The following is a 26529-nucleotide window of genomic DNA, read 5'->3' as shown; positions in this document are numbered from 1 at the left end:
ATCAACAAATCTTTAAGAACTGTAAAGCTGCAGAGATTTATCATGTTGATTTTTCTGTACCTTGTGAAGCTACAAAGTGTAACCAAGCCACGACGCTTTCGAAGCTGGAAACAAAAATTTATTACTACAAGCACGAAAGTAAATATACGTTGCGCTGATTGGACGCAAACCAACTTAACTCAACGAAAAGCAACAGAGCCGTACGAAACAATCGGTCCGCATGACCATGAAGTAAATAACAAGTTCGTCGGGCTTTTGAAATGGGTTTCAATATGTCAGTGACTGCAAAGGGCTTCGCAATTGGCCTAAAATTGACCTCAAAGGGTCGCAAATTAGCATTCAGGGTCAGGCATAGCTGAAACCTGGTATGGGGACATTTGTGGCGCAACACAGAAGCAATAGACAGAAATAACGCCACCTGGAAATTTAAACAGTTAAAAGGAAGAGATGTACGCGAAACGTGACAAACGAAGCGACAGGGGTGGGGCTAGGGTGTGTCCACAGTGTTTTTTGGACCTTGGTGTTTTCTTTTAAATTTGAACACAAGTATGTAAATTAACTATATATGGTGCTGGGGAAGGTATTCATTTAGAGGTTTAGAGCTGAAATAGGTTTTTTAGGTATGCTGATTTTGGTTATCTAAATATGCATGAAGCCCACAATGCCTGCGAATGCAGACTTTAATAAAGAGATAACGAGACAGGAGATAAAGGAAATAGGAATTATAATTGAGTTGGTATTTAGATGCGACTGTAACTAATAACAATGTGTGTCAAAATTTACGGTGGTCATGGGTAATACACACTGCAAAAATTGAAACTAAACAAAGAGGGTTCAGTAGACACAAAATGAAAAGGCTAAGTGAAGTTTTAACCATTTACCTTCGATGCCATATCCTATGTCACTGAGGATGCAGAAGAGCAAATGCGAACAGTTTACATACAAATTCCCACCATGTGTGCGATATGAAAACGCGAGCAAAATATAATTTTGAACAGCAAGGAGAGAATAAAACAACAATGCTAATAGTCATGAACGAAAGTGGTAAAGTTGTACTAGCAACAGTAGCAATAAGCGGGCCAATGCCTTCAAACCCTGATGTTGCTAAAATCAATCATACCAGTTATTATATGACACTGACACAGATCACTGTGTACCAGGCATATGAGAGTAGCACAATACGGTTCAGTGAACTGACCACCGATTTTTACCTGTTTTATTCGCGCCTATTGCTTAAATATGCGCCTCCCACAGGCTTGCGAAGAGTGGGTACATCCTTTTAATGTGTTTAGGTTATACAATTAAACAAGATAACGCAGAGTGCCTACAAAGAAACAGTCCTGAACTTTATCGGTATTATCGTAAGTTCAAAACAACACGAAATTAAATACAATGCCCACGTAGATTATAGGCAGTGCACAAAACGTTGATTTTGGCTAGGCACAGATTTGAGGTTTATCGTATAACTTCGTGAATCACTGCCATTGTTGGAAGTGAAATGTACATAAGGCTGCTTACCCGAATTACGACGTGAATTAAACACCGCTTTTACAACCTTCGTACATTGCAAGGCTGCTGAAAATCGATTTTACAGATGCTCAGCCATTCGTCAAGCAGAACATGTGTATTCTGTAACGGAATACGTTACCTTGCATGTGCGCGTCATAAAGTGACGTCAGCGAAACAAAACAACGTCACCGCTTGGGCAGAACAGAAATACAGGCGAAATGGAAATGGATCTTTCGAATTGAATTTCCATTTTGGGCATAATGTATTTTCCGTGTAACGGTAGTTCAAGTAGTCAGGGTAGTAGATAGCTAAGCCATAGCAATTAAGCCACACTTGCCGAAAAAGAAACCTTACATTGAGACAAAATTCAAAATCTTTCCTATCCCTAAACAGGTTACGATTTTTGTAAGCACGTGAAAAGTAAACCTCACGTGACAAAGAAAAGGAGGGAAGTTCCCTCGCTAGGCCAGATACTGGTAAGTGTCTTTCTCTCCTTCCACCCTTTCCAGGTATTCCTTGTCAATAAGACTGTCAATGCACTTCTTAATGACCGGGACTCGAGGCTTAAAGCGTGTAGAGAGCTGAGCTAGGACTTCACTGAGAAGCTGCTGGTGTTTCTGCTGCTTTCGCATCTTCATGATCCTCACAATGGCAGCCTGAAATGTGAGAGGTAGGGTAAACAGTTGAATAAAAGTAGCGCTATATTAGAGATGATACATTGAAATATTACAAGAAAAATTACTTTGAAATATTGCTAAGAATGATACATTGAAATATTGCTAGGAACAATACATTTAAACATAACATATCTACTAAAGGGCTTTTTGTTTTGAGCAACAATGGGCCAAAATGTTTTTTTTTAATTAAAACCGATGTCAGGTTAACTAGTCACATATGACGTCATAGAAGCACGACGTAACAATAAACGGGTTGCAGTGTTTTAGATAGTAACCAAAAAAACAACATTTTTATCTTTTTAGCCACGCCAACTGACCTGGATAAGCATTTTCCGGTTTTCCTCGATGTGTTTGTGGGTGACTTCTTGTTCTTGCTTCAGTTCTGTTTTCACCGGCTTGTTGATGTTCACGCGCAGTTTTTTGCTGTAGCGAAGAAAGCAATGTAGTGCAAATTATCGTCAGTGACCAACCAAAAACATTGCCTAAATCATATAAGATAGGCTAACCTTTTGTAGGCCAAGCAAAGTTCAATTTCGTTATGCGGTTTCAGGTCCACAATCTCTACTGAATCCTTGCATTGAAGGATTTTGCATCTTAGCAGATGGTGAAGCACCTACATGATAAAACATTACCAAATTATAGCAAAAACACCATTATAAACAAAACAGCAAAACTAATGGACGATAAAATCCTTGGCTAAACAGAATCAGTCAGATTTAGGTGAAGGAATATATATATAAATTTATATTTCGCGAAGGGGTTTGCTTGGGTAAAAAAAAACGGGTACGGTAATAACTAGTGTTTGGCCTTTCTGCGTTTTGGTTTATTCTAATATCCAATAACGTCGCTTCACAATACCTCCCTATTTTTTTAAAAAACTGCAATGTTTTGGAATTGTATCTTTAAAAAGGGGCTATTTTATGACGAAATTCGCCAGTTATGCAAATGTAAGGGTTTATTCTAAAGATCTAATTATAAAGTTAAATACTTCTATTGGCCTCACTAAAGCATTTGTCCTACACTGTACAAACCTTCAGGCATTATATTTAAGGTTTTAAAGCATAACATAACAGACTGAACGATTGCTAAGTTACGTAATTGTCATCGTTCTCATCGCTTGGGTTTAATGCGCACAAGTGACGTAGAGAACTAAAAAAATGTCACAGGGTAAACAAAACCTGTCACTGCAGCGTCATTTTTGTCTCCTATCAGACACGATACGTACACTACGCAAAACATGAGCAAAGTTTACATAACGTTTAACGCTTTATTTCAACCTGTAAAATTGAATCATTTACATAAATGTGCCTATTCAATGCGACTGCTGTAAGACTAAAAAGTCGTGCAGAACCGATATGAACTAGGCAATTGTCGCTTTTTGAAGTGGCAATTCACATTTCTTTTCATAATTTTTTAGCCACATTTTTTCACTAGCTAGCTTGCAAGCAGTTCGCAAAATACAGAAAAAGCGTTGCACAGCACCAAAAAAAGGGACACCTGGATCATGTACTTTAAAGTACAGCTGCTATAAAACTTCACTTTTTAGGACCTGTAGGTGAATCACTGGGTCATCCCAAGTCAAACTTCAGGAGGATCAAATTTGTACCACTAACTATTGTAACTAACATGTGTGTAAATTTGAATAAGTTTGAACCTTTCTTGACCAAACGCATTGAACAAACCAACGTTAGACAGCAAAAAGAAAAAAAGAAACTACGGACAAAAACAATGTGTGTCCCCTTCAGGAAAGAGGACTCAAAATTAATCTATTAGTATCAAATGAAATGTTCATTATACCTGAAGTAGAATGTCCATCTTAAGCTTTGTGCTATCAGCAAGCTGTTGAACAGTGTAACTCGATGCAGAGTTGTATTGAAGTAGGATTGCCATTTGGAAGGTGGATGCCTGTGTATAAGATAATTTTTGACTTAAATTTTGTACAGATATATTAAAGCAAACATTAACAGCAATTAAACAACCCTACAGAATGTTAATGCACAATTTTACACTTCCATTTATTACAGCATTGGTCAAAAATTCGAGCAAATTGGCCAACACCCAACAGGATAAAGTTAAAAAAAGTGTAAAAAATGTTTCATCCTTATAAATATAATAAGTTAATCCGGTTTATTTGCTGTGTATTGTACAATAATGTTGAAATCAATTTACCTGGAAGGTATAACGGCTTTTAAAGCAGTTTGTGACGATTTCGCCTTTTGACATCTGGTAGAGCCACGAGAGTTTTCGCCCTGTGTGTTGTTGTGCGTAGAAATCGGTAAAACGTTGGTAACTCTTTTCCAACTGTAACCAAGAAATCAAAAAGACCAAATTACATAAAGCACTTAATGAATTTGCAAGCCGAACCACTTATGTGCTGGCATAACCACCATACATCCAATATTTAAAATTGAAAAAAAAATTGTATAAATACAGCGTTGTAAACGGGCCCGAAATTTGAGCCCGAACCCCGGCCCGAATCTAAATCGTTTTTGAGAAACCTGTTTAGGCCCGAATGTTTGATTGACAGGCCTATACATTGAAGCCTTAGAAAAGACCAAGACAACAAACACAATAGACAATTGTTCTTGAACAAGGCGTTTTAGGGCTGTTTGACATTAGGTCAGGTCCAGCAACTGGCGACTTAGCTTATTGGATTTATTCAAAAAATGCCTTACAACTCTGATTGAATATGGAGTGTTACTTAAACCTGACAAGTTTTTCAGGCTGTAGCCTTATCCCATTGCCTGCAGTTGAAAGAAGTGGTAAAGGGGAGTCAGGCAACTTACCTCCACAGGCAGTCGAAATTCAACGCATTGTTGGAAAGGCCACGACCCAGAGCATAAAACTTGTATAGTAAAGTCGATGTCAAGGGGCGTTGATTTTTGCAGGTGACCCCGGAAATTTTCGTTTAAATCTTTACTGACTCCGATGTCCTGGAACATCCTCTGCAGCTTAGACGTGTACTCAAATCCACAGGTTTGCTGCAAAATTAAACAGTAAAATATAACAATGTTTTCATAGCTTTGGGGTCATCTCCATTGCACCAACTGCCTGCACATTCTTAACTGTAACTTAGAACTGTCGCCTGCTATTCAGAGAGCTTGGTAGTTTATCGTAGGCACAAAAGGTTACAATGCATAGCTTGAGATGTTAATGTACAAGTTCATACGATGTCTAACAATCGTCCAGGCAAACATTTGACCTTGATCTTAAGCAAAATTGTAACAAACCCTGTATTCGACATTGAGTAGGAAAAAAAACAGAACACTGTCGGTCACTTTCATGGCAGGAACCTCATACTTGACATGACATAGATATTAGGGATGCGCCGAGCCGAGCCAGAACCCGAGTACTCGGTACCGAGCATCGCTATTTTTGATGCTCGGTGCTCGGCCGAGCAGTTGCGCAAACTGACCCGAGCATTAAATTTGCATATTCATGCCCTGCTAACATATGTAACTAATGTTCTAAAGGGTGTCTATGAACAAAAACGAATGATTTTTCAAATGCAGTAGATGCTGGAAAAACGCGTACTTTATAGGCATGTACAGCTTAATAAAACACCGCCGGTGACGTAAGAGGCCTTGTAGAGCTAAAACGTAGAAAGGGGATTTTTTGTGACGTCATAATGCACCGAGCGTGCTCGGCCGAGCACCGAGCATTAAAGTGAGATGCTCGGTGCTCGACCAAACAGAACATTTGCAATTTTGGCACATCCCTAATAGATATGTTAGGGGTTAAATTGTTGTAGTAATACTGGCGCAACATGCTGCTCAGGACAATAAGAGTAGTAGAGCAAGTTTTGATATAACTATATACCACTGGAATGGGCCAAAAACACAATTTAGGAATGATCCTATGTTTTGCAACTATTAAATGTTACAGACAAAAACAACGGAAAACGCTGATTACAAAACAATCAAAAATCAAAAAGTGCCATTATGTTGTAAAACATGAGTATTAAAAAAACGATGGTTCCTTACTTTGAGACGGGATATCATCTGGGCTTCTGCGTCATCACTTGCTGACGTATGTTGGACCAACCTTCGCGCTAACATTTTAGAGTAGAAAGTTTGGAACACGTCTTTATCGTCAATGTATCGGAACACCGTCATCTGTAATGTTTTAATAGGTCACCAATAAGAGCTTATTTCCATAACGTGAAAAACGTGGTGGCTCATAAAGGTGTGAAAGATTGTTAGTTAAATTTGCATATTACATAAGTACAGCGGTACGAATTTAGTTGCTCAGTGTGGCATTTGTAAAATGACAATGGTACTGTCCTCGGGATACATGTATGCACTAAAAGTTAGTTAACTGCTAACACAGTGCCGTCCAAGTGGGGCGTGCAATTCTGAACAAAGCACTTTGTCGTTGTCGTTTATCGCGTAGTTTTAAATCAGAAACGAAATAGGCAACGAAACGACTATTGGACGTTTGACGTAAAAATTAGGTATTTAAGTGTGGCCTAGCACATTTGTAAGGGAAATTTCCAAAGCAAAACGAATGGCGTCGTAGAGCGACATTGGGGAAAATTCCATATTAAGATGTTGCCCCCCACCCCTTTTAAAAGTCCTGGATACGTCCATGTGTACAGATATATTATTAGAGGGAAGAAACACTTTGCGTGACTTACAATTTCTTTTAGTGTTGCTTCGAGTTCGGCATCTTCGGAAACTTTTCCGTTTTTAAGCAAAGTGTCGCAGTACCTGCAAAGCAATAGAATAAAACTTTACATATTTGTGCATAACTTTTAATGCCCAAACAGAAATGTGTACTCTTTGTGAGAAAAAAGTGAAAACATTAATAGTGAGGAAGAATGGGCCTGGCGTAGAAGGATTTATACATAAATGTGCCCTGATCGCGGGTATGCATCAACACCTCAGGTCTGATCCCAGTTATGAATTTATGTTCATCTCAGTAAGAAAAACTGTTACCTAAAATCAATTCATCCCACCATAAACCCCAACAACAGTTATGTGAGGCCAAGCTTAAAACCCTCACATTTAAGCTTTTCAAACTTAGTTAAATGATACACATCGTGAAAAAGAGTACCATGCTAGCAGTCAAACCTTGCAAGAAGCTCTGGCGACTTTGATGAGGAGTTTGCTGCCACGGTAACTGCGTTCTTGTTGATAAAACGGCTGCAAGCTTTGTCAAGGGCAGCGACAAAGCCGGGATCGTTGTCAAATGAACTCTCAACAAGAGCATTGTACTTTTTATGCACGTTTAGGATGGTTTGCACATACAAAGGTGGGTCCTACGAGAAAACATGTTAGTTAGTACAGCCGTTTTAAAAAATTTACGTTTTGGGGGCCTGTGGGTAAACTGTTGGGTCAATCGGGGTCAAACTTCAGGAGGATCAAATTTGGATTATTAACTAACATCTCTGTAAATTTGAATAAATTTGAAGCACTCTTTCTTGATCAAACGTGTCTCACAAACCAGCGTTAGACAGAAAAAAGAAATAAAAAACACTGACAAAAACAATATGGGTCCCTTTCGTGGAAGGGGACCCATAATTAAGGACTAAACGATTTTCAATATTTACTCTTCTGTTCAGCCCTACCTAATTTGTTTACTTGGTGAGCATAAGTCTTTTACTTATGTTCTTCTGTCAAGTGAAATTTATCACCCCCAGCTGCAGAGCTATTTAAAGTATTTATCACGTTTTTACATATTTTTCCAGCACTAAAAACACTGTCTTAGTAAATTTAAAAAAAAACTTGTAAATCAAAAATTGAAATATTGACATTTCAGCACAGGCCAAAATATGAAACATAAACGTAGTTGAAATTGTAGATTGAGCAAAACATAATTTGTAAACGGGGTCTTCATTTTCTTTGTCAGTTGGGACAAAAACACAAAAGATTGTTTTAAAAACCTACGTACATTAATTGCAGTTGTGTAGCATTGTTCAATAGCTGAATCGCCCCGAGAATGTATGTGTTTCTCCAGTAAACTTTTTAGTTCACCGAGACCGTTCTGGATCTTTGACACAAGCACAAACATTCTTCCAAGATCTGAAAATAAATCATAAAATAATAAGCTGTACCTTTATTCATCATTTCATAATAATCATTGCCTTTCTGAGTATACTTGCAGATAATAAAACAAACATTATCAGGACATTAGGTCAATGTAGATAAAAAATTGACAACAATCAATGGCATTCATCTCAATTTAAAGCAACAGTAATTCCCTTGGGTTTTTCAAAACTCATAAAAAAGGGTTCTGTAATGTCAATCCACACTGACCTACAATAGAAAGTTAATGATACAAAAATTAAAACATATCACACAGTGGTGGGATTCAGTCGGTTCGCACCGGTTCTATAGAACCGTCTAACAATTTTTTATGAGATCAGTGAACTGGTTAGCATTACTGGTTACTGTCAATGGACTTTTTGTAACAGAACCGGCAAAACACAAATAGGAAACAGTAAATGCTAAAGCTGTATTATACAACATACAGATGGCAAACACACTAATGTACCTTCATTTTTGTCATCATTTAGCAGGCTTTGGAACTCGGAATGAAACTGCTCAAGATGTCTCTCGATTAAGACAAGTTCACATTTTCTTGCAAGTTGCTCATGAGTTGATTCATGAAGATAAATCTGAACCCTCCTTTCCTCTTCTGTAAGACGAGCTTCAGCCTTTTGCAATTAAGCATGAAACAAGATATAAATAGGGAAACGCATTTCAAATTGCAAATCTAGAGGATTTGAATCCCAAACTATGTGAATCCATAAGGTCAATTTCAAAGTAGGGTAATTTTGAACTGTTTCTACTGTGTTTCTAAACATGACAACTAAGTCTTTGAAGGGTTCAGTAACAATTTCTATTATTCACACACAACTATGTAATTAAAACACAACTGCATATATATACTTCTTTTAAACATCTCTGATAATAATTTCTTAGTGTTATTGACACATATTCTAAGTGCAGTAGATAAAACAATGAAGTAAAAAAGTACGATTCAGTATTCTAGATCAGGGCTTCTCAAACTGTGGGTTGCGAAACAACATGCGTTATTATTTCATTGTCACAATAAATGGTATACATGCATAAATTTATTGTTTAAATAGCATTCACATGTATAGGCTATACCCATTAAAGCAGTGGTTCCCAAACTTTCTTCTTTTAAGGCGCATTTTAGAAAAAACAAAAATTAATTGGCGCACTTCGAACATTTGAATATTTTTTTAGCTGACAAAGGCACTAACTATGAGGTCATAAAGCCGCTATACAGGTCACTCTCATAGTTAAATAGCCTAGTTGAACATCTCAGAGACGTGGAGCATGTTGGCGTAGTGGTCTAAGCACCTGGTACTACTACTCTACTTGATTGATTTTAATTTCAATATTTTTTGCGGCACACCTAATGACATCTCGCGGCACACTTTGCGCACAGTTTGGGAACCACTGCATTAAAGGGTCACACAGAAATTTCATTTCTAAAAAGGGGTCGCAGAGCAAGAAAGTTTGAGAAGCCCTGTTCTAGATCTTATTTTTAACTATCTTGGAGTAGGATAACCATCCCAAAATACAAAGTTAACCTCTTTTGGGATGTGATTAAACTTTACCAACCTTTTTCATGTACTCAGTGACAGGGTTTTGAGCAAGAAATTCCTGGCTCTCAGCTGTGTAGTAACGCTCCGTATTTTCAAGGAAACTCACTTCAAATGCTTCCTTATACACAGTCAGAGAGATTGTGCGGTTAAACGGAGAGTTCTCGTTTAGTCCAAGTTCAACTAAAAAACATGGTTTTTGTTATGTTGTTTTTCGTAGTTTAGGAATGTTCATCAAAAAAATGCCACTTCTTTGGAAAACTACATTGGTTCCCAACTCCAAATATTTTCATTTCTCCTTTAAATGTACAGTAGATGCTAAACCGTACAATGATAAATTAAAATTGAGTCTTTTATCAACTTCACAGACCTAAACATGTCTATTTACAATCAACATGTAAAAATCATAGTAAATTCCTACATTTGCAAAAATAAGAATTTCATACAATTAAAAAACTTGCTATTGCATGACACCATTGCATTCACAGAAAAAAACTAGATATAGTCTGACTTTGCACATAAATGTATTTCCCACATTTCACGCTTGGCTTTGTGCTATGTTTCAAGTTTACACTAAACAGCTCAAACAGACATTAATGTGAAACTGATAGGTTTCAAACTCTTAACAGCTTCTGTGAACATGTCAAATCATGAATTCAAGCACTTTATCCAAACCTTCTGTCTGTCGAGAATTTCTCTCTGCTGACTGTGGAACATTTAAACTTATTGCTGAATTGCTGGCCACTGTGCTGCTACTAGTGCTTGCTCTTGAAAGCACAGCTGCCGATCTGACTCGTCTCATGTCTTCAGCGTCTCCCACTCCAATTTCAACTAGTCAGATATTATTAATGAGAAATCAAAGCAATTTTTAAAACACACTTTAGCGTTTACTGGAGTTTTTAAACACATCCAGACTGTCGAAAATGTTTTTCAAGTTGTGTTATAAAGAGGCCAGTGTTTCTTAACCCCAAACCCACAAACTCAAATGAGTCCATAGGGCATTTTGTAGGCCTATGGCCTTATGACATACAAATACAATGGTTGATTCTGCAAAACGTCGTCCAGTACCAAAAACCAAAAAATAATCCTGGCTAAAAAGGGTTGTGGTATACTGTCTTGACAACAATTTGTTTTACAAGTTAGGAAATAGCTTTTTATGTCCTTTTCAATGTTTTAGGATACAGCCACAAACTAAACCATCTAATAATCTTCCAAAAATAAATTGCTGTCACTATAAGACTTTTATGCTGTCTTTCGAGTGTGATATTCTACTCATGGCTCTTGCATGTAAATCATACATATTGCTTTGCACTTTAATGAACTGATATCCTGATAACAAAGAAGTAAGATTGCTTCTTTAACAAGCTATCTTTTTAATGACATAAATTTATGTTAGTGGGGATATTACTATATCTTATACATGTATATGTACTTTCTGGCAGCTCACAATCTTAGTGTCTTGAATTCTGGAAACATAATGACTAATTGTACATTTTTTCAATTTAGTACCAGCTTGTACAATAACTACTAATGTACTCAATTTTTATAACATATCAAACAGTTTGTGCTATCTATTAACAAAAGTGATTACCGTAAGATCTGAGAACACCGCTTATAAGGGAAGTGTTGATAGTTTCGCCATTTCGCTCCTTTTCAATAAGGTTGAGAACCGCTGAGGTTACTTGCTTGTGTAGCGGCTTAAAAAGATTCTCCCTCCAGATAACCAGCGCCAGCTGAATATTAAAATATTGATTAGAACATATTCTACGTAAGGGTGGTCAATCTAAGTTTGATTTGTGTGTTTTTTTTTTAAAAAAAAGAGAAACTGCCATAACAAAATAAATATCAACAACTTGTCACTATATATATATATAATAAATATTCTCTACAACTTTTGTAAAACCCTTTTTTTAAGAACAAAAAATAGAGTACTGAGATAAAAGAATTGGCCATCACTGATCTAATCAACCAATCAAAAGACACATTTACAAAGACATTTAAACTGAAAAGTTGAGCCTGTTTTGGGTCCCTAATTATGTTACTCATTACAGAATACCAGAGCCAAACCGGTTGCCTGGCAACCAACATTACCAACTTTGATTCTAAGTGGTTGGCTAAAAACCATAAATGACAACAAAGCTAAACCAAAATTGGATAAACACGATTAAATGATCAGCACAAGTCAAAGACACAAAATTAAAAATGGGTTTTACAACTTAAACGTAATTTTAAATATTTTTAGTCCAATTGATAATAGATTTATCTTTGAATTAAAAAACATTCAATATAGAAACATATGTCATATATCAGTACAAAGAAGCACTAAATATCATGAATAAACAGGATATTTATTATCAGCTCTATTTGCCATAAGACCCTGAGCAACAAAGTAGCCATACCAACAGAAAAACAATCCAATCATCTTAAAATATCTACTTACAGAATATATTTCATAAATTCCTTTTCTACCCTCGTCGTACTCTCGCCGTACCCAGTGGCGATTAAGATAAGCACAAACACCATTAAGAACGCGGCTGCTAAACTGATAATCCTTCCAGCGGTGTGTGTAGAATAATAAAACATCTTCATCAAGCAGATTCTCACCGGACTACAAAAATAAGTTGACCAAAGTTTAAAATTACAATGGTACCACTGGGACAACTATTAAATATGGGCTAGTTTAATATTACTGTATTACAAGAAGTAATGGGGTTGGATACATACCAAAAGCAAACAATTTGCGCAACATACAGCATTACTATTTGTTCTATATAATCCATGACATCCTAAGCGAATCTTTATGTCCAACAAATATCAAGTTAATATGTGATAAGTTAGCTGCAGACAGTGCACACATCGAAGAGAAATGGTGTGGGATGGCCTTTCAGCCTGATAATCCTAACAAACTGGTGCGTCCTTAGATGGCTACACTGCTAATATGGCTATGTCTTGTCACCAGCTGCACTAATGAGACCTTACAGGTTCAAACAGTGTAAACTGTCTGCAGCTTCCTTATTTTCTGTTGCCTAAATTTATGCATCCCATTATTTGTAGCAGCATTAAACAATCGGATTCAGCATTAACAAAAAATTGAAACCAAGGTTTAATGACATGGTGCTTACCCTGACAAATGTTACCAACCTTTAAAATGTCAGTGAGGTATAGCTGAAGGTATTGTTTCAATTTTTTGTACAACTCCATGCCAACTAAATGGGCAGGTGTCACCCCAGGATTTTTCTTATTAGAAGATCCCCTTCCAGATGATGGGCTTGCATTAGCATTAGGGCCCTGTCTGGAAGATCCACTTCTGTACACTGATGTACAGTAATTGTACACATGTCTGACAGAAGCGAGGTTAAAGAAAGTATTTATAGGGCTATGTCCTTCTTTTAGAAATGTCAACAAATACAATATTTACACAAATATCCATTTAATTGCATAAATAATTCAATGGTACTTTTGGGGTATTAGTATTGTTTATCAAATCAACTTTGGAAGAGCTGTGTTTCACACTTTTTTACGGGATTACGAATCATTATTTGGAACTTCAGGAATAATGACACAACAATTGTGACTTGAAGATAAAACATACACGAAAGGATACGAGTATAATTCCATATATCTGACTTTTTCCATGCTCTGGCTTGTATAAACCTGCAAACATACAAAGAATTAAAATCAAATCTTTGATTCAAAATTTTGGTACAATCTAATACCACATCAGCAAAAGTGCTTATACCATCATCTGTAATAGTAACATAACACTTGTGCAAATATATATTTGTACACTTTATGTTTTAATGGAATTATGGGCAGATCAATGTTTATTGTTCATAGCATCAAATGTTTTTGTTTTTCAGGTGCAATAGCATTGTAAATATAAACTAGAATGGTGGCTTTCTGATATACTTCCATTTTATATATTCTATACAATATTTACTAATTTACTATACACATCATTCGATCTACACATATGATTGTTTTTGTAAACAAAAACTAATGGGTCCCCACACGCGTGTTTGTGCGGATTTACGGTAAACAAATGTTGCGGTGATTTTTAGATTCTTAAGGACAAATTTTTAGAAAGCATTAACCCAACAATAAAAAATTTTGTTTGTATTTTTTTGCACTATTATTGTCGTATAATTACAAAACATTAAAAAAGAACGAAACAAATAATTTAATCTCTTGCTTTGACCCAGATATTGTCGTCCAAGGTCAGGTTTTAAACACAATTTTTTTCTAGAAAGCTGTAACAGTTGTGTTACATACACTTTAAATTAAAAAGCGATTTGCTGCAAGTGTATACATAACAAATTGTTTCTCATTTAACTTTGTTTCGTAAAACGAGTACCATTGACCTGTAGTAACCTTTTAGGGTGCACACACCAAACGACTGTTTGACCTTTTGACACCGTTTTCAATAGCACGCCGTCCTTAGTGTTCAACAACACCGTTTGACCTAATTTATACATGCCTTGAGTATTTGATTCAAAAAAAAAAAAGCTACGTTATGACGAAAGAAAGTTCTGAACTGTGTTAGTAATACCTACTAATTGACCTTAAGTTTTGCTTGACATATACGAAACCGAAGCACGCTTATTAGGTTTAAATCACGTCATATGTGTGAAACCTTTGCCAAAACTGAAAATGTGAGTGATAACTTAATAAAACGACATAGCATTGCTGTGCAAAACAGCTGATTTCTAATCACCGAAACGACGTCTCGTAAAACGTCTGTCCGACGTCAAGCTGAGCCCTCCCGCTCTGCCCTATTGTTCGTAAACGTACTCTCTTGGGACTTCTGCCTACAGTGTCTTTCTTGACCAAACGAGCATTTACAAATTTTATGTTTTGGGGGTCTGTGGGTGAACCGCTGGGTCATTCGGGGTCAAATTTCCCAGGGACCAAACTCGGATTAATAACTAACATCTGTCCAAATTTGAATAAATTTGAAGCACCCTTTCTTGACCAAACGAGCGTTACAAACGAGCGTTTAAAAATTTTACGTTTTGGGGGTCTGTGGGTGAACCGCTGGGTCATTCGGGGTCAAATTTCCCGGGGACCAAACTCGGATTAATAACTAACATCTGTCCAAATTTGAATAAATTTGAAGCACGCTTTCTTGACCAAACAAGCGTTACAAACCAGCGTTAGACAGAAAAAAGAAAAAAAAATACGGACAAAAACAATATGTGTCCCCTTCAGGGAAGGGGACCCATAATAATGAATCATGTTTAAACTGCCAAAACCAAAAAGTAAAAAGTTCCTTAAGGTCCCTAACAAAAAGTAGCCTAAGACTTTGTGCAGCAAAAAATTTGTAAGCTTATCAATTAATTCAATAGACTTCAAACAATAAATACCTGTCTGATGCCCTGCTGCAGGTCTTCCCATATTTGGTCCAAACCAATGTATGGCAAACCATGAGGGTTTGCTCCACCATTACCATGATTAACTGGACGTCTGTGAAAATACAATAACTTTATTTCAACAAATGCGAACGTACATTTAGAAAAGCAAAACTTTTGTTCATCGCTTGCATCCAGTCTGCAGAACATGGCAGTTCCCGACGAGATCTCGCGCGTGCAGGACCTACATGTCCCGCGTGCGCACGTGCACGACCTGTAAGTCCGCGTGCAAGACCAATTTCAGCAGGCGCCTTTGGTGCAATTAAATGCCTTTGGTGCAAAATTTTCACGTGCAAACCCCAAAACTTGGCGTGCAAACATTTTTTTTCAAACAAAATCGCGAGTGCAGCTGCCATACTCTGCAGACTGGGCTTGCATGCTGTCATATTCATTTGATAAAATTGGTCCCCCCAAAATGAAAAAAAAATCCCCCCAAAATGCCAAAACCAAAGCAGAGCAAGTCAGTGGGAAGTGAAATTTAAAATGTGAACAAGAAAATAGAAAACCTACCGAGACATTTTCGCTGATGAAACAGCAGTCGTCAATTTGACTGACGAAGTTGATGAATGCTCTTCACCAGTGGGATGACTTGTTTTCAGACTTTTTAAAGAATTTGAAGCTGAGGAAGCAGACGAGTTTTTTCTTCGTCGCTTTCCTATCTTGCCGTTTAGCAATCAAAACATTGAAATATTCTCACAAATCTAAAACAAAAGAAAAAAACATTTTATCAATGTTCCTCGCATCATACTTGTGTTAACATAAAAACCAACAATACAAGCACTGTGTAGGTTTGAAATGATTACTTGCTATGAAAGTAATAATTATTTCCTAAGTTGGTTTAAAACTAAAACGTTTAACAGAATTTGAGCTTATAGTTGTAAGAAAGAAGCAAGTTTTATACAAGCTAAATTTTGAATTTCTGCTCTAACTTAAGCTTTTCATTTGCATCTTCAAAGCAGATAGGATAGTTTCGTGCACATTTTTACTAAAATAAAGAAAGAAATACTAAAAACAGAAACGTAAACAGGACATACAGATCAAGCTATACACAGTTTATTTTTAATGGTGGATTACAAAACTATTAATCGCACAAACACATACACACAAAAAAATTGTTTGCTGACTTATTTAGATTCTGGTTATCAGATATTAGAAAAAATAAAGCAATTTGGACAAACCTTTGCAAACAATGAACCACCGCACCACTGGGGTTCTTTGATAAAACGTCACTCCTGCCCGTTTTTTACTTTGTTTAAATTACATACGTTGTCGCCCACTGGCGGTTTAATGCTCGATTTTTTTTCTGTGTTTTGGATAAATAAACAAACCAAAGTCATTAAATGTCTTTCTACTGAGTATTTGAATAGTTTTTCATTGTCAATCTTTCTTGGTAATGCAAAATAAACACATTTTATCTCATTAAAATACTTTGTAACATTGGGAAGTTTTGTCCTCAATAAAATATTCTCATAGAAATCAGAATAGTTGTTAATTATTACGTAGGTGGAAAGAAATTACAAAACTAGAAGGCATAATTTGCTCACACAATTTAGTAATATAATTAAAAAAGGGCTAAATAATTCACACTGTGACGTGTAACAGCAGGGTGGCGATGGAGAAACTACGAGTTAGGTGCAATAATGTGTTGTTTTTTTCGCTTTCTAGATCATCTAATCCTGGAAGCCAACAAGCGATATTGAATTACAAGAACTGAACGAATACCATTGCAGACAGCCGTAACTATTAAATAATGTTATTAATTTACACACCGTAGCCCAGGGGTCGGCAGCCGTTTTCGTACTGCGGACCGTTTTTAAAACTGAAATTTTATTGCGGACCGGGTTTCCAAAAACCACAAATATTTAGCAATAAAAACGCATAAATTAGTTTATCATCCCCGGGATACACAGACAAAGTGTTTTAAAGCATTTAACCTGAAAAATTATACGGCCCGGTAACAACTCGTCGCGGACCGGTACCGGGCCGCGCGCCCGGCGGTTGCCGACCACTAGGCTACCGCGTAGCCTATAACTATCGCAACGATACACTTTTGAAATATCCTTGGATTTAACTGATGGATTTATTCGGCAAATGAACAGGTAGCCTAATTGACTTGCAAATTAGCCAATTGTCATATAAATGTAGCATGAAAATCATAATTTTAATCAATTCTTTGTAGATATCACAGGATAGCACGTTGGTGACACTAAAACCAGGGAGTCCAATCGCAAAACAGGTGAAATATTATGGTGCGCTAAACGGTGGGGGCACAATGGGTGGATCATGACTAAACGCGCTGCAGCTACATCGTACAAAAAAGTAGGTAGGTTAACAATTCATTAAACGAAAACGAAATGGAACCCCATAGGCTATTTCGTTTTAAAAAAAAAAAACTGCTTCGGAGTTGAACCCTACGCTGTTTAGCGTTAAGCCCAGCGCGAAATATTTTTCGTGTTAACACCATCAAAATTATTCATTTGAGAACAACGAAGGGTTGTAGCCTATTGAGGAATACGTAACAGCTGTGTGGGGTGTGTAAAAAAGTATTAATAATATAGACGTTGTGCATCAATACACAGTCATAATCCTTTTAAATGTCGATAAGGCGGTGTAGGCCTACCCAAAAGAAGAAATCAAATTAAACAAATTATGGCTTTTAAGCTGGTTTAAAAACGCAAACTGGTTTTCCAGGTGATTGTAGGCAAATAGTATACAGTTTTCGTAAAACTTGTGGAAAATTCAGACACCTAAAACAAATTAACTGTTATCCCCAACCGAACCTGAAATTACATGCGATTTGAGTCCCTAATTTTAAAAGCTACGTTTGCTATAGCATACCTTGATTAATTTAAGGAAATGAAAAAAAGAAACTTTTGATGACATTGTCATTCGTGATTTTAATTTCTGGTTCAATATTCACATTATCTACAAAAGCCACATATCAAAGGAACGTACATGTGACAATATTAACAGAGACACATTACCAGGAAATGAAGCGACGTTAAAATCAAACAGAAATGGAAACAGCAGAAGGCGATTAAAGACGGCCCTGTCGTCAAAATGCAACAGGGTATGCGTTCAAAAGGAGACAAATACCTGGAAATCCTACGTCATTGATGCAGGGCAAAACGTAATTGGTTTTCTCTTGCGTACCAAGGCCTGCAAATTGCATCCCGTGAGGGCTTCGGTGTCCCATTGCGGAATCCGTCAATCGGACAACGACAGAAGGGGTTTGGTGTGAGAAAATGCACATTTAAAGGCGTGATTACAGAAAGGCAATGTGCAACGTCGTCTTGTGCATTATTCATTCTATTGGCCAAATTCGGCATTTGTCCACCCGCCGGATTCGTACGACATCCGGAATCGAATTATCAATTACTGTGATTGAAAACAAACAAATAAACAAAAATGCGATATCGGAAAGCAACCCTTACCTCATCCGATCAGATACGATGAATCGAAAATCGTAAAATCGTAAAATCGTAAAATAGCACTTATACGTGCTTGATATGCGTCTGAGGTATTTTGGTTAAATGGTCGTTGTTTCATTTTACAAAGGCGCTGTATTTATCTTTTACACGAACCAAAAAATGTATTTGTTTCCCTAACATTACAACCTATATTCATTAGCCTATTATCAATTATGTTGGGTAATGTTAAAATATGGACAATTGATTTTAAGACATTTTGTTGCCTTTAAATCAACACACGGATTAGTTCGATAGATTATTGTTCCCATACGAATTTGGAGCTTGCAGAAACCAATGCAAGTACGTGCACAATAACTTCAATTGGACTTGAAAACGATCGATTTTTGAAGGCAATATTTTTTGCCGGGTTTCAGTTTAGCAAGTACAAAGACATTTGCTAAAATCCATTAGAAAAACCTCAAGGCCACTTTTCGGGTTTGCGGTTTCTTTTACTGAGAGTTAAGGTTAAACTGAATGAATTTACTCAAAAACAATTGACCAAAAGCTTACACTTTCACAACAAATCTATAGATTGCAAATAAACTGTCTTGCAATAAAAAATAATAAAGTTTGATGTAACGTATTTTTTCACTGTTAATTTTATCGTAAAACTGGCATACATTGGCGAAAAGCAACAAAATGCTAACACACAATTTTAACTTAATCTGTGAAGCCACAGACCACGATAAATTTGTCACGCTGGGACCTATGAGATCATCCTGCCGTGTGCAATCAGTATTACTATTCCAGAACCATAGCGTCACCCCCATCCCATAATTTGAATTATCAAAGGGTTTTTGTCAAGTAAACCTGGTTATCTTCAATGTCGGACGGCGGAACAGTCAGTGGCAAGAAAAAATATCGACACAGCGGTCTAATTACGATGTGCCAATATCCCCCCCCCCCCCCCTCCCGCCCAAAGCCCACAAGCACCGCAAATGTGCAATTGAATTTCGCTTGACAATACTCGTTTTTCACTGCAGGACGACACTGCCTTGGATATATAAAGCAACTCGCAGGAGCTATGCTGCCATTCGGGTGGATCCCTTAGGACAGGAATTGCCTTATGGCCAGTCAGGTTATGGGTTAAGAGATTCTGGCCGAGATAGCGCACTGGCAAAAAGCGCTTTTGGCAAAGGACGGGATAATATAAAAATAATAAATCTTTTTAACAGCATAACTGGTTTAAAACTGACAGAAAACAGAGTAAGTTGGTGTCATTATAAAACTTGACGAATCGACAATACATTTTGTCAACAATATTAATGTTATAAATTTTGGCTGCATTTAATAAGTACAATCTGCGAAAATAGCGTATGATTTAATGGTGAAAATAACGGCCCAAATAGACGTAAAAAGCGACATGTTTTATTGTTCAAACGTTTCGGCAAATGCTCATGCCATCATCAGTGATATCATGAGCATTTGCCGAAACGTTTGAACAATAAAGCATGTCGCTTTTTACGTCTATTTGGGCCGTTATTTTCACCATTAAAATTATGAACAGATCCGTATATAGTGTTCCAAAGCGTATGATTTATTTTGTGCTTTTGTAGTAAATACCTCTAATAGATAAAATACTACAAAACTTTTAGAATCAACAATGTTTTTTTTTGCAGTTTACTCATATTCTGGCAAATTCTACTTCTGTATACAATAAACTTTAATTAACATTCATTATGTTGTTTAATGTGGCTTCGGCTGTGGCCTGTTTGGCTTGTTACGTGACACTAGTGACAAGCTTTCCGATGCAGCAGGGTCCCCAGGTTGATTTTGACGAACGATCTCTCCTTAGCCAACTACTGCAGCTGCAAGCCGACGTTGCGAGGGAAAATAAGCTCAAAAATTACGTCGCACAGCTAAAGGACTCCACCGAAAACGACGGAGGCAACTTCTGGGAGGAGTGGGTGGACAAGGAAAACGATGACAGTAAAATTTGGAACGAGCAGAATCGTGTAGAAACGCGCCAACATTGGAGCGACGAATACAGGCCGGGCGGCAAAAGAAGTGACCCGTTTACAGGTAGTCTTCCTATGGTGCTTCGTCAACATTGGAGCGACTGGTACAGACCTGGTGGCAAAAAGGAAACTCCTGGTGCTCGTTGGCAGGCGGAACACAATGGCTTTGACATTGAGCCATTCATTCTTGAGGAACTTAAAAAGCTGATGATTGGGAACGATCTTGCAGCTCACGAGGCCACCGAAAATGCGGCGCTTGGTAATCCGGCGTTTGACCTTGAAGATTTACCGCCACCTCGACAACATTGGAGCATGGCATACAGGCCTGGTGGAAAGAGACCAGCACTGACGAAGGACCACCAACAACCACAGCAGCACTCTATTCAAAAACGCCAGCATTGGAGTAAAGGCCTCTCCCCTGGCGGCAAACGCAGTGTCGATCTTGCCGACTTTGACGAGAGCGGTCATCGGATAAAACGCGACGGTGGGATGAGCGAAGCTACTTTTCACGTTGAGCAGCCCAAGCCAGCTTTCTCGAAGCCCATTGAAAAAGCCGAAAGCGACTCACAGTCGGTCCACTGATATTTGACCCTCCAACTGACTGACCAATGGCTCTCGGTTTTAATATTATTGTCGTCATTGTGATACAGAGACGGTCGAATGTTCGACTTGGAATAGGAATTTTGATTTTTGCACCGTTGCCTTGAAAGATACGGCGACGTTATGTTGTGTATTTTGAGTCAATTAAAACAACTATAGGATCTAAAAAAAATCCATTTTTACTGTGGTACTGTAATTACGAGTCTTGTAAGCAAAAAACAAACAAAAAACAGACAGTATTTATCAGGAAAATAAAGCCTACCGTTCTTTGTTCCAACCCCGTTTTCTTTCTTATGTGTTTATTGGGTGTCGTCTGTCAGTGTTATTTAGGTGGTTATGTCACCAAAACATCACATGCGCCAATAAAATTTCGTTTTTTCGTGCACCAAACCCTAAAGCGTTTCATTCGTTTAAAAATCCAACGCAAGAGAAAAGCCTGGAAGAAATTACAGTTTCAGCAAGATTTCTGTCATTTTACAGTTTAATGAAAGCATTGTGAAATAACCGTAAAATCTAATTCAGCTTGTTTATTTTTTTTCTAAACGCCACAAATCATGGAATGTGCGATTTATCAAGCTTGTTTGTTAAGGCATTTTATTTGCACAGACCTTCTCACGCTATTTACAGATAAAAGCAAATAGTATATGTAAACAAAATGTACAGTGAATAACTATAAACTAGGCTAACAGTGTAGGTAAATTCAGCTGGCTGCGTGCAAGTGCGAATTGCGTAGCGAAGAAAAACAAATAATTAAAAGTAAGTTATTTACATGGGACAAATTATTAAAAACTTATACACTAAACTAATACAAAAATTACATTAAAAGTTTTTTGCAAAATGAAAAATCAGACGGTTTAAGAATGAAATTTTTTTATGTACATTACAGTGACACTGTGTTGGTTGTTTACTGAAGGCCTATAAGCAAAAAAATGAAAGTAGGTCAAAAAGAAGAAAATAAGAAGAAAAACAAATATTAGTGATGGGACAATACCAGATTTTGAAGCGAGTACCGATACCGAGTACGAGTAACACGTGTATACCGAGTACTTAAATATAGTGTTGTTTGTTAGTTGTATATCACTGTCTAAATTATCTGCCATTGCCGCGGTACATGTGCTCACACATGCATGGAGAAACATGTAGAAAAATGTGATTTTCACACATTGGCGAAAAAAATATACATAACCTGGCGGAACTTTTTCCTGATTTGTGCTGTCCGCAGCAAATATTGGCAACGAGTTGCCCGTATTCTTATGGTGTAAATCTGCCTTCGGTACTCGCACGTTGGTATTGAAAACTGAGACAAAATATTTCGATACCGAGTACGAATATCGATACCACTGAAATCGTTCGATACCGAGTACTGAGTACCGGGTACCCGTCCTTCACCAACAAATATACCATAAAAAATTATAGTAATTTGAAATAGATCTTATAATTAGGGATGTCTATTTCAGAATCCTTAACAACCGGTTCCAAATGTGAACCGGGTCCAAATTATAATGGACATAATAATGTATAATGGACATAATAATCAAAAATATTCTGTAACATTTCCAATCTAATTTTTTTTTACAGTTTTCATGAAATTCCTCCCCTGAACTCATAAAATTCCTCCCAAGGGAGGAATTCCTCCCCGGTTGGGAACCACTGTGTTAAGGGGTAAAATCGATTTTTCGTGATCTCTGCAACACAGGAGAGAAAAGTTCGTGTATATATTCGATTTTAATAGCTTCGTCCGATTTGCCATTTTCTGCTGCCGTCAGTTCGCATGCCGTCAGAAGGCGGCCGACGAAACAAAGGCCTCTAAACAAATTCATTATTAGTAATGGGGTATTTTGTAAATTGAAAAAAGAGTAAAACAAGAGAACTCCGACTTTAATGCTTTGTTACACACTCCTTTTGTAATTCGGCCATTATTTTCAGGCACAAAACACGTACATCAAAATGTTTTCTTGTGCTTACTTATACAGATATGGTGATGCTGTTAAAGCGCAATATATATACATCTCAAAATTCCAGGACAAATGACTAAATGTTTATCTTAAACTTAAAATCAATCGACGTTATAGGTTCATTATAGCCTTTATCCACTAACCAACGAACTGGGTGATTTTACTTCTAAGTTGGAGTAAAAGTATTGTTAAAAAATGGTGGCATATAATCTTACGTTAGAAAAAACACAGTTAATAAGCAGATGGATTTTTGTAAAACCTAAATATTTTTAGTAATGTATCGTCCAAGTTTCTGTTTCGTTTCTTTGACACGGAATTGTCTTATCTGATTGCACAGCATTGTAGCGAGTTTTTCGAATATATATTACACATTAGGTTTAACACGAGTGGTATGCAACAATGTTCAATTTACAAAAAGAAATTAATTTATAAACGTCACCAAGGCTGAAAATAAAAGATGAACATAAAACACATTAACGCCGATGCAGATCATTATTGCGTTTAATCCGCCATGCTTTGATCCTACAATAAATGGATACAAAGGAAAAGCCGCGTACAGGTCAAAGTTGAGATAAACAACCCAGCTGTTACATGTGGTGAAACAGTTTAATCCTACAGCTTGCAGGACCTTGCTGAATAATGGATTTTTCGATGTCTCCATTTTGCATGATCAATGACTTTGACAGGTTCAATCAGTCATGGAGTTCATTGCGACAATTTTTTTTTTTCTGCACAAATCAAAACAGATCACCCCGTGGCCGCCGTCCGTCCAAATCATTTGGCACGCTTAAACATGAATTTAAAGAGCGGCGTTTATTTGTAGCATTTTGGCATCTCGACCTCTTGTTCCGTTCGAGTATGCGGAAAATCTGATCGATTTCATGACAGCATGCATCGGTTGATTTAAACCAGAAAAAGGTAACCATGTACACTCAACACTTTTAAAAACGACTTTTGTCTGTCAGTAGCCTATAACCTCCCAGTAACCAAGATTAAAACTCCCGTTGTAAAAGTAATGACATAATAGCGACCTTTTATATGAAATACGGCATCGAATTTATGCCAAATCCCAAAGGTTTGGCCAACGTATATACGTTTCAAACCGTTTTAATTGGGTTTTGCTGCAATATAAGCTAGTGTGGTTTTGGTTTGAAACTTTTTGGAATGTACCTGAATCGCACTGACCCATAAGGAACAACTTAACCGTTGTATTACGAATTTAATAGCTGCTTAAGATGTATTTTTGCGTGCATACAGCAAAAACGGATCAAATTAAGGCCACCTATATAGCGTCCATTTGAATGCATAAAAATAAATTAGAAAATCTTACCTTATGCGGCTCAGTCGTATTATTTTGGCCATTTCTGCGGTCATTCGTTGAGACCTACATGGCAAAGACACACAGTAATAACATTTTTTAGAACAACAACAAGTTTTGAAAGAATTTGTTACCTTTTACACAGCACATGACATACAGCCTATTTTTCACCATGGTGTAACATGCTAAACCTAGTGCACAGGCTACCAGTTCACTGAGCAGAATAAAACAGTTGGAATAAAGGCAAGCAGTGGCCAGTCTGGGCCTAGCACTTACAGCAAACTTTCAGGAAACAAGCCCATTGGGTTAATTGAGTAGCGTCAAAAGGGAATCTTCTTGAGTGGAAAGCCATAGCTGTTACTTGGTAACTTTCTCAAGAATCAATGGAGTGCGTGTGTGTTTGCACTATACTTGATCTAGAAGTACCTTGGTCAAGTAAATTCCTTCAGATTTTGTACGTATTTGAAGTAGGGTACGTGTACAAACATTATCTCTATAGTTGCCAGTGCTTGGAAACTGTTCAGTTGCAAACGAGCGTTAAATACGGTTGAAATTTAAATTTTGTTCCTAAATAACTCACAGGACACATCATGCATTCTCAAGGGTTAATTATGCATAGTAAACAACTTTTAGTCGTTTTTAAGTTGTGAAGAATTGTTTGGATTGCAAAATAATTATACCTGCCTACTAAAATGGCTTAATATTTCGCCTACATTAACAAGGCTTACAAAATTCTTTTTAGTCTTGGTATATTTAATGCTATTGTCAAAGCACTTATTTTTGCGAGCGAAGTACAATACTTAACAATTCAACTCAAAAGTGTTTTGTTGTGATGACATCGGTTCAGGCGACCATTTTATTTCCGCTTTGTTTATTTTGAAGCAGACGACGGGAAACAAAATAAAAATCAATAACGACAGGACAGAAGGGGCAAAACACAGAAAAATCGTTGCAAGATGGTTTCGTATTTTTTTTTCACAGCGCTAAACATATGCAAGGAAACCCGTATCAATTTCGCAAATTGCAACAACTTTATTTCAGTAAAACTTTTGTGTGTTAGCGAGGGGAGCACCTTGTCTACAGCTTGGAGCAGACGTCGTATTGGGTAAAATCGTTTGGCCACAAACAAATGGGAAACACTGGGTTCCGTAAACAACCGCGCTTATACACAAAACACACATATATATCGTTTGTATTTTTTTTCGGAAACACTTTTTTCCCGCGTGTAAAGTTGGGAAGCGAAAAACATAGGTGGAAAAATACAGGTCGGTGCACCAGGCAAGCAGAGAAACAAAACTTTGTTAACGTTTTCTTGCACTCCACCAAGCGACAATGACGTCACGCGTGTATGACGTCAAAAGCGGTGATGGCAAGAGCGCATGCGCTAGAGAGGACATTCCTGAATACTGAATGACAGAAGCTGTACGCTGATTAATATGAAAAGTCATATTGTATGGAGAGAAGAAGTGCTATCTTGCTGAGCAGCTGACCGAAAAAGGACTTGATTTAGCGAGCGGGGCGAAAGTAGTACAACGTGGCCAGGTCCAGAAATGCTTATGTTGAAGTTTGCGTGACGTGACATCACTGTGACGTCACCACCAGCGAAAAGGGGCACTCCCCTGACACAACAAAAAAGGACAAGTCGATAAAAAAGGGGAATACACCGGTTGAAAGCCTTCCAAGGTTAACTTGTCTTGCAAGAACAACAAACTCAGCATTTTTGACCACTAGAAGTTGATTTTACAATGTATTCATCACTTTGTAGATTTTCCTCTCAAAACGGGAAAGGAGTGCCTGCAAAAAGCAAGTGAGTTAAGTAATGGTGACTCGGACATGGAAACGGTTGCCATGGGGACTACGGCAGACGATTGTTTGTTTGTTGTTTTCAGTTTCTATCGTTGTCAGACGTCAGTGTGTCGAGGACCGTTAGCTTGTGAACGCTCAATGTAAAGCTGCAGCAATCGTTTCTGAAATACAATAACAAGGTTTTGTTAAAAACGTGAAGATTTGAGTGGGACGAGATGTTTTTGACTGTAGCAAGCTCTGTTTTAGGTCAAA

General features: G+C 37.3%; 3 protein-coding genes across 13 annotated transcripts in view; 1 reads left to right on the top strand and 2 right to left on the bottom strand.

Annotated features, from left to right (window-relative positions):
• Positions 1 to 96: 96 nt before the first annotated feature.
• Positions 97 to 16430, bottom strand: LOC145218934 (cullin-1-like). Its single transcript, XM_080086356.1, has 19 exons — positions 16349 to 16430; positions 15681 to 15871; positions 15126 to 15225; positions 13367 to 13416; positions 12904 to 13102; positions 12203 to 12370; positions 11354 to 11495; positions 9782 to 9945; positions 8682 to 8844; positions 8079 to 8209; positions 7259 to 7446; positions 6823 to 6895; positions 6170 to 6301; positions 4973 to 5167; positions 4356 to 4487; positions 3984 to 4091; positions 2693 to 2799; positions 2504 to 2609; positions 97 to 2165 (listed from the first exon to the last, which is right to left on the bottom strand). Exons 2-19 carry the CDS (start codon positions 15686 to 15688, stop codon positions 1971 to 1973), a joined length of 2361 nt encoding a protein of 786 aa, XP_079942482.1. The 5' UTR covers positions 15689 to 15871; positions 16349 to 16430; the 3' UTR covers positions 97 to 1970.
• A 3810-nt stretch (positions 16431 to 20240) lies between these two features.
• LOC145218938 (uncharacterized) lies at positions 20241 to 21582 on the top strand. The gene has a single exon (XM_080086360.1). The coding sequence runs from the start codon at positions 20320 to 20322 to the stop codon at positions 21178 to 21180; it is 861 nt and encodes a 286-aa protein (XP_079942486.1). The 5' UTR covers positions 20241 to 20319; the 3' UTR covers positions 21181 to 21582.
• A 3731-nt stretch (positions 21583 to 25313) lies between these two features.
• The window catches only part of LOC145218933 (CLIP-associating protein 1-B-like), a 31281-nt gene continuing 30065 nt past the window's right edge, over positions 25314 to 26529 (bottom strand). For all 11 annotated transcript variants that reach the window (XM_080086344.1, XM_080086347.1, XM_080086346.1 and 8 more), the window contains one exon: positions 25314 to 26438. In XM_080086344.1, coding sequence (XP_079942470.1) covers positions 26373 to 26438 — 66 coding nt within the window. In that variant the 3' untranslated portion in view covers positions 25314 to 26372. The remainder of the gene's footprint in view (positions 26439 to 26529) is intronic.

Source organism: Phallusia mammillata, chromosome 3, assembly GCF_965637545.1.
Source record: "Phallusia mammillata chromosome 3, kaPhaMamm4.hap1.1, whole genome shotgun sequence".
In the NCBI taxonomy this organism is placed as follows: domain Eukaryota; kingdom Metazoa; phylum Chordata; class Ascidiacea; order Phlebobranchia; family Ascidiidae; genus Phallusia; species Phallusia mammillata.
Note: the sequence above shows the minus strand (reverse complement) of the source record. Positions and strands in the feature narration are given on the sequence as shown.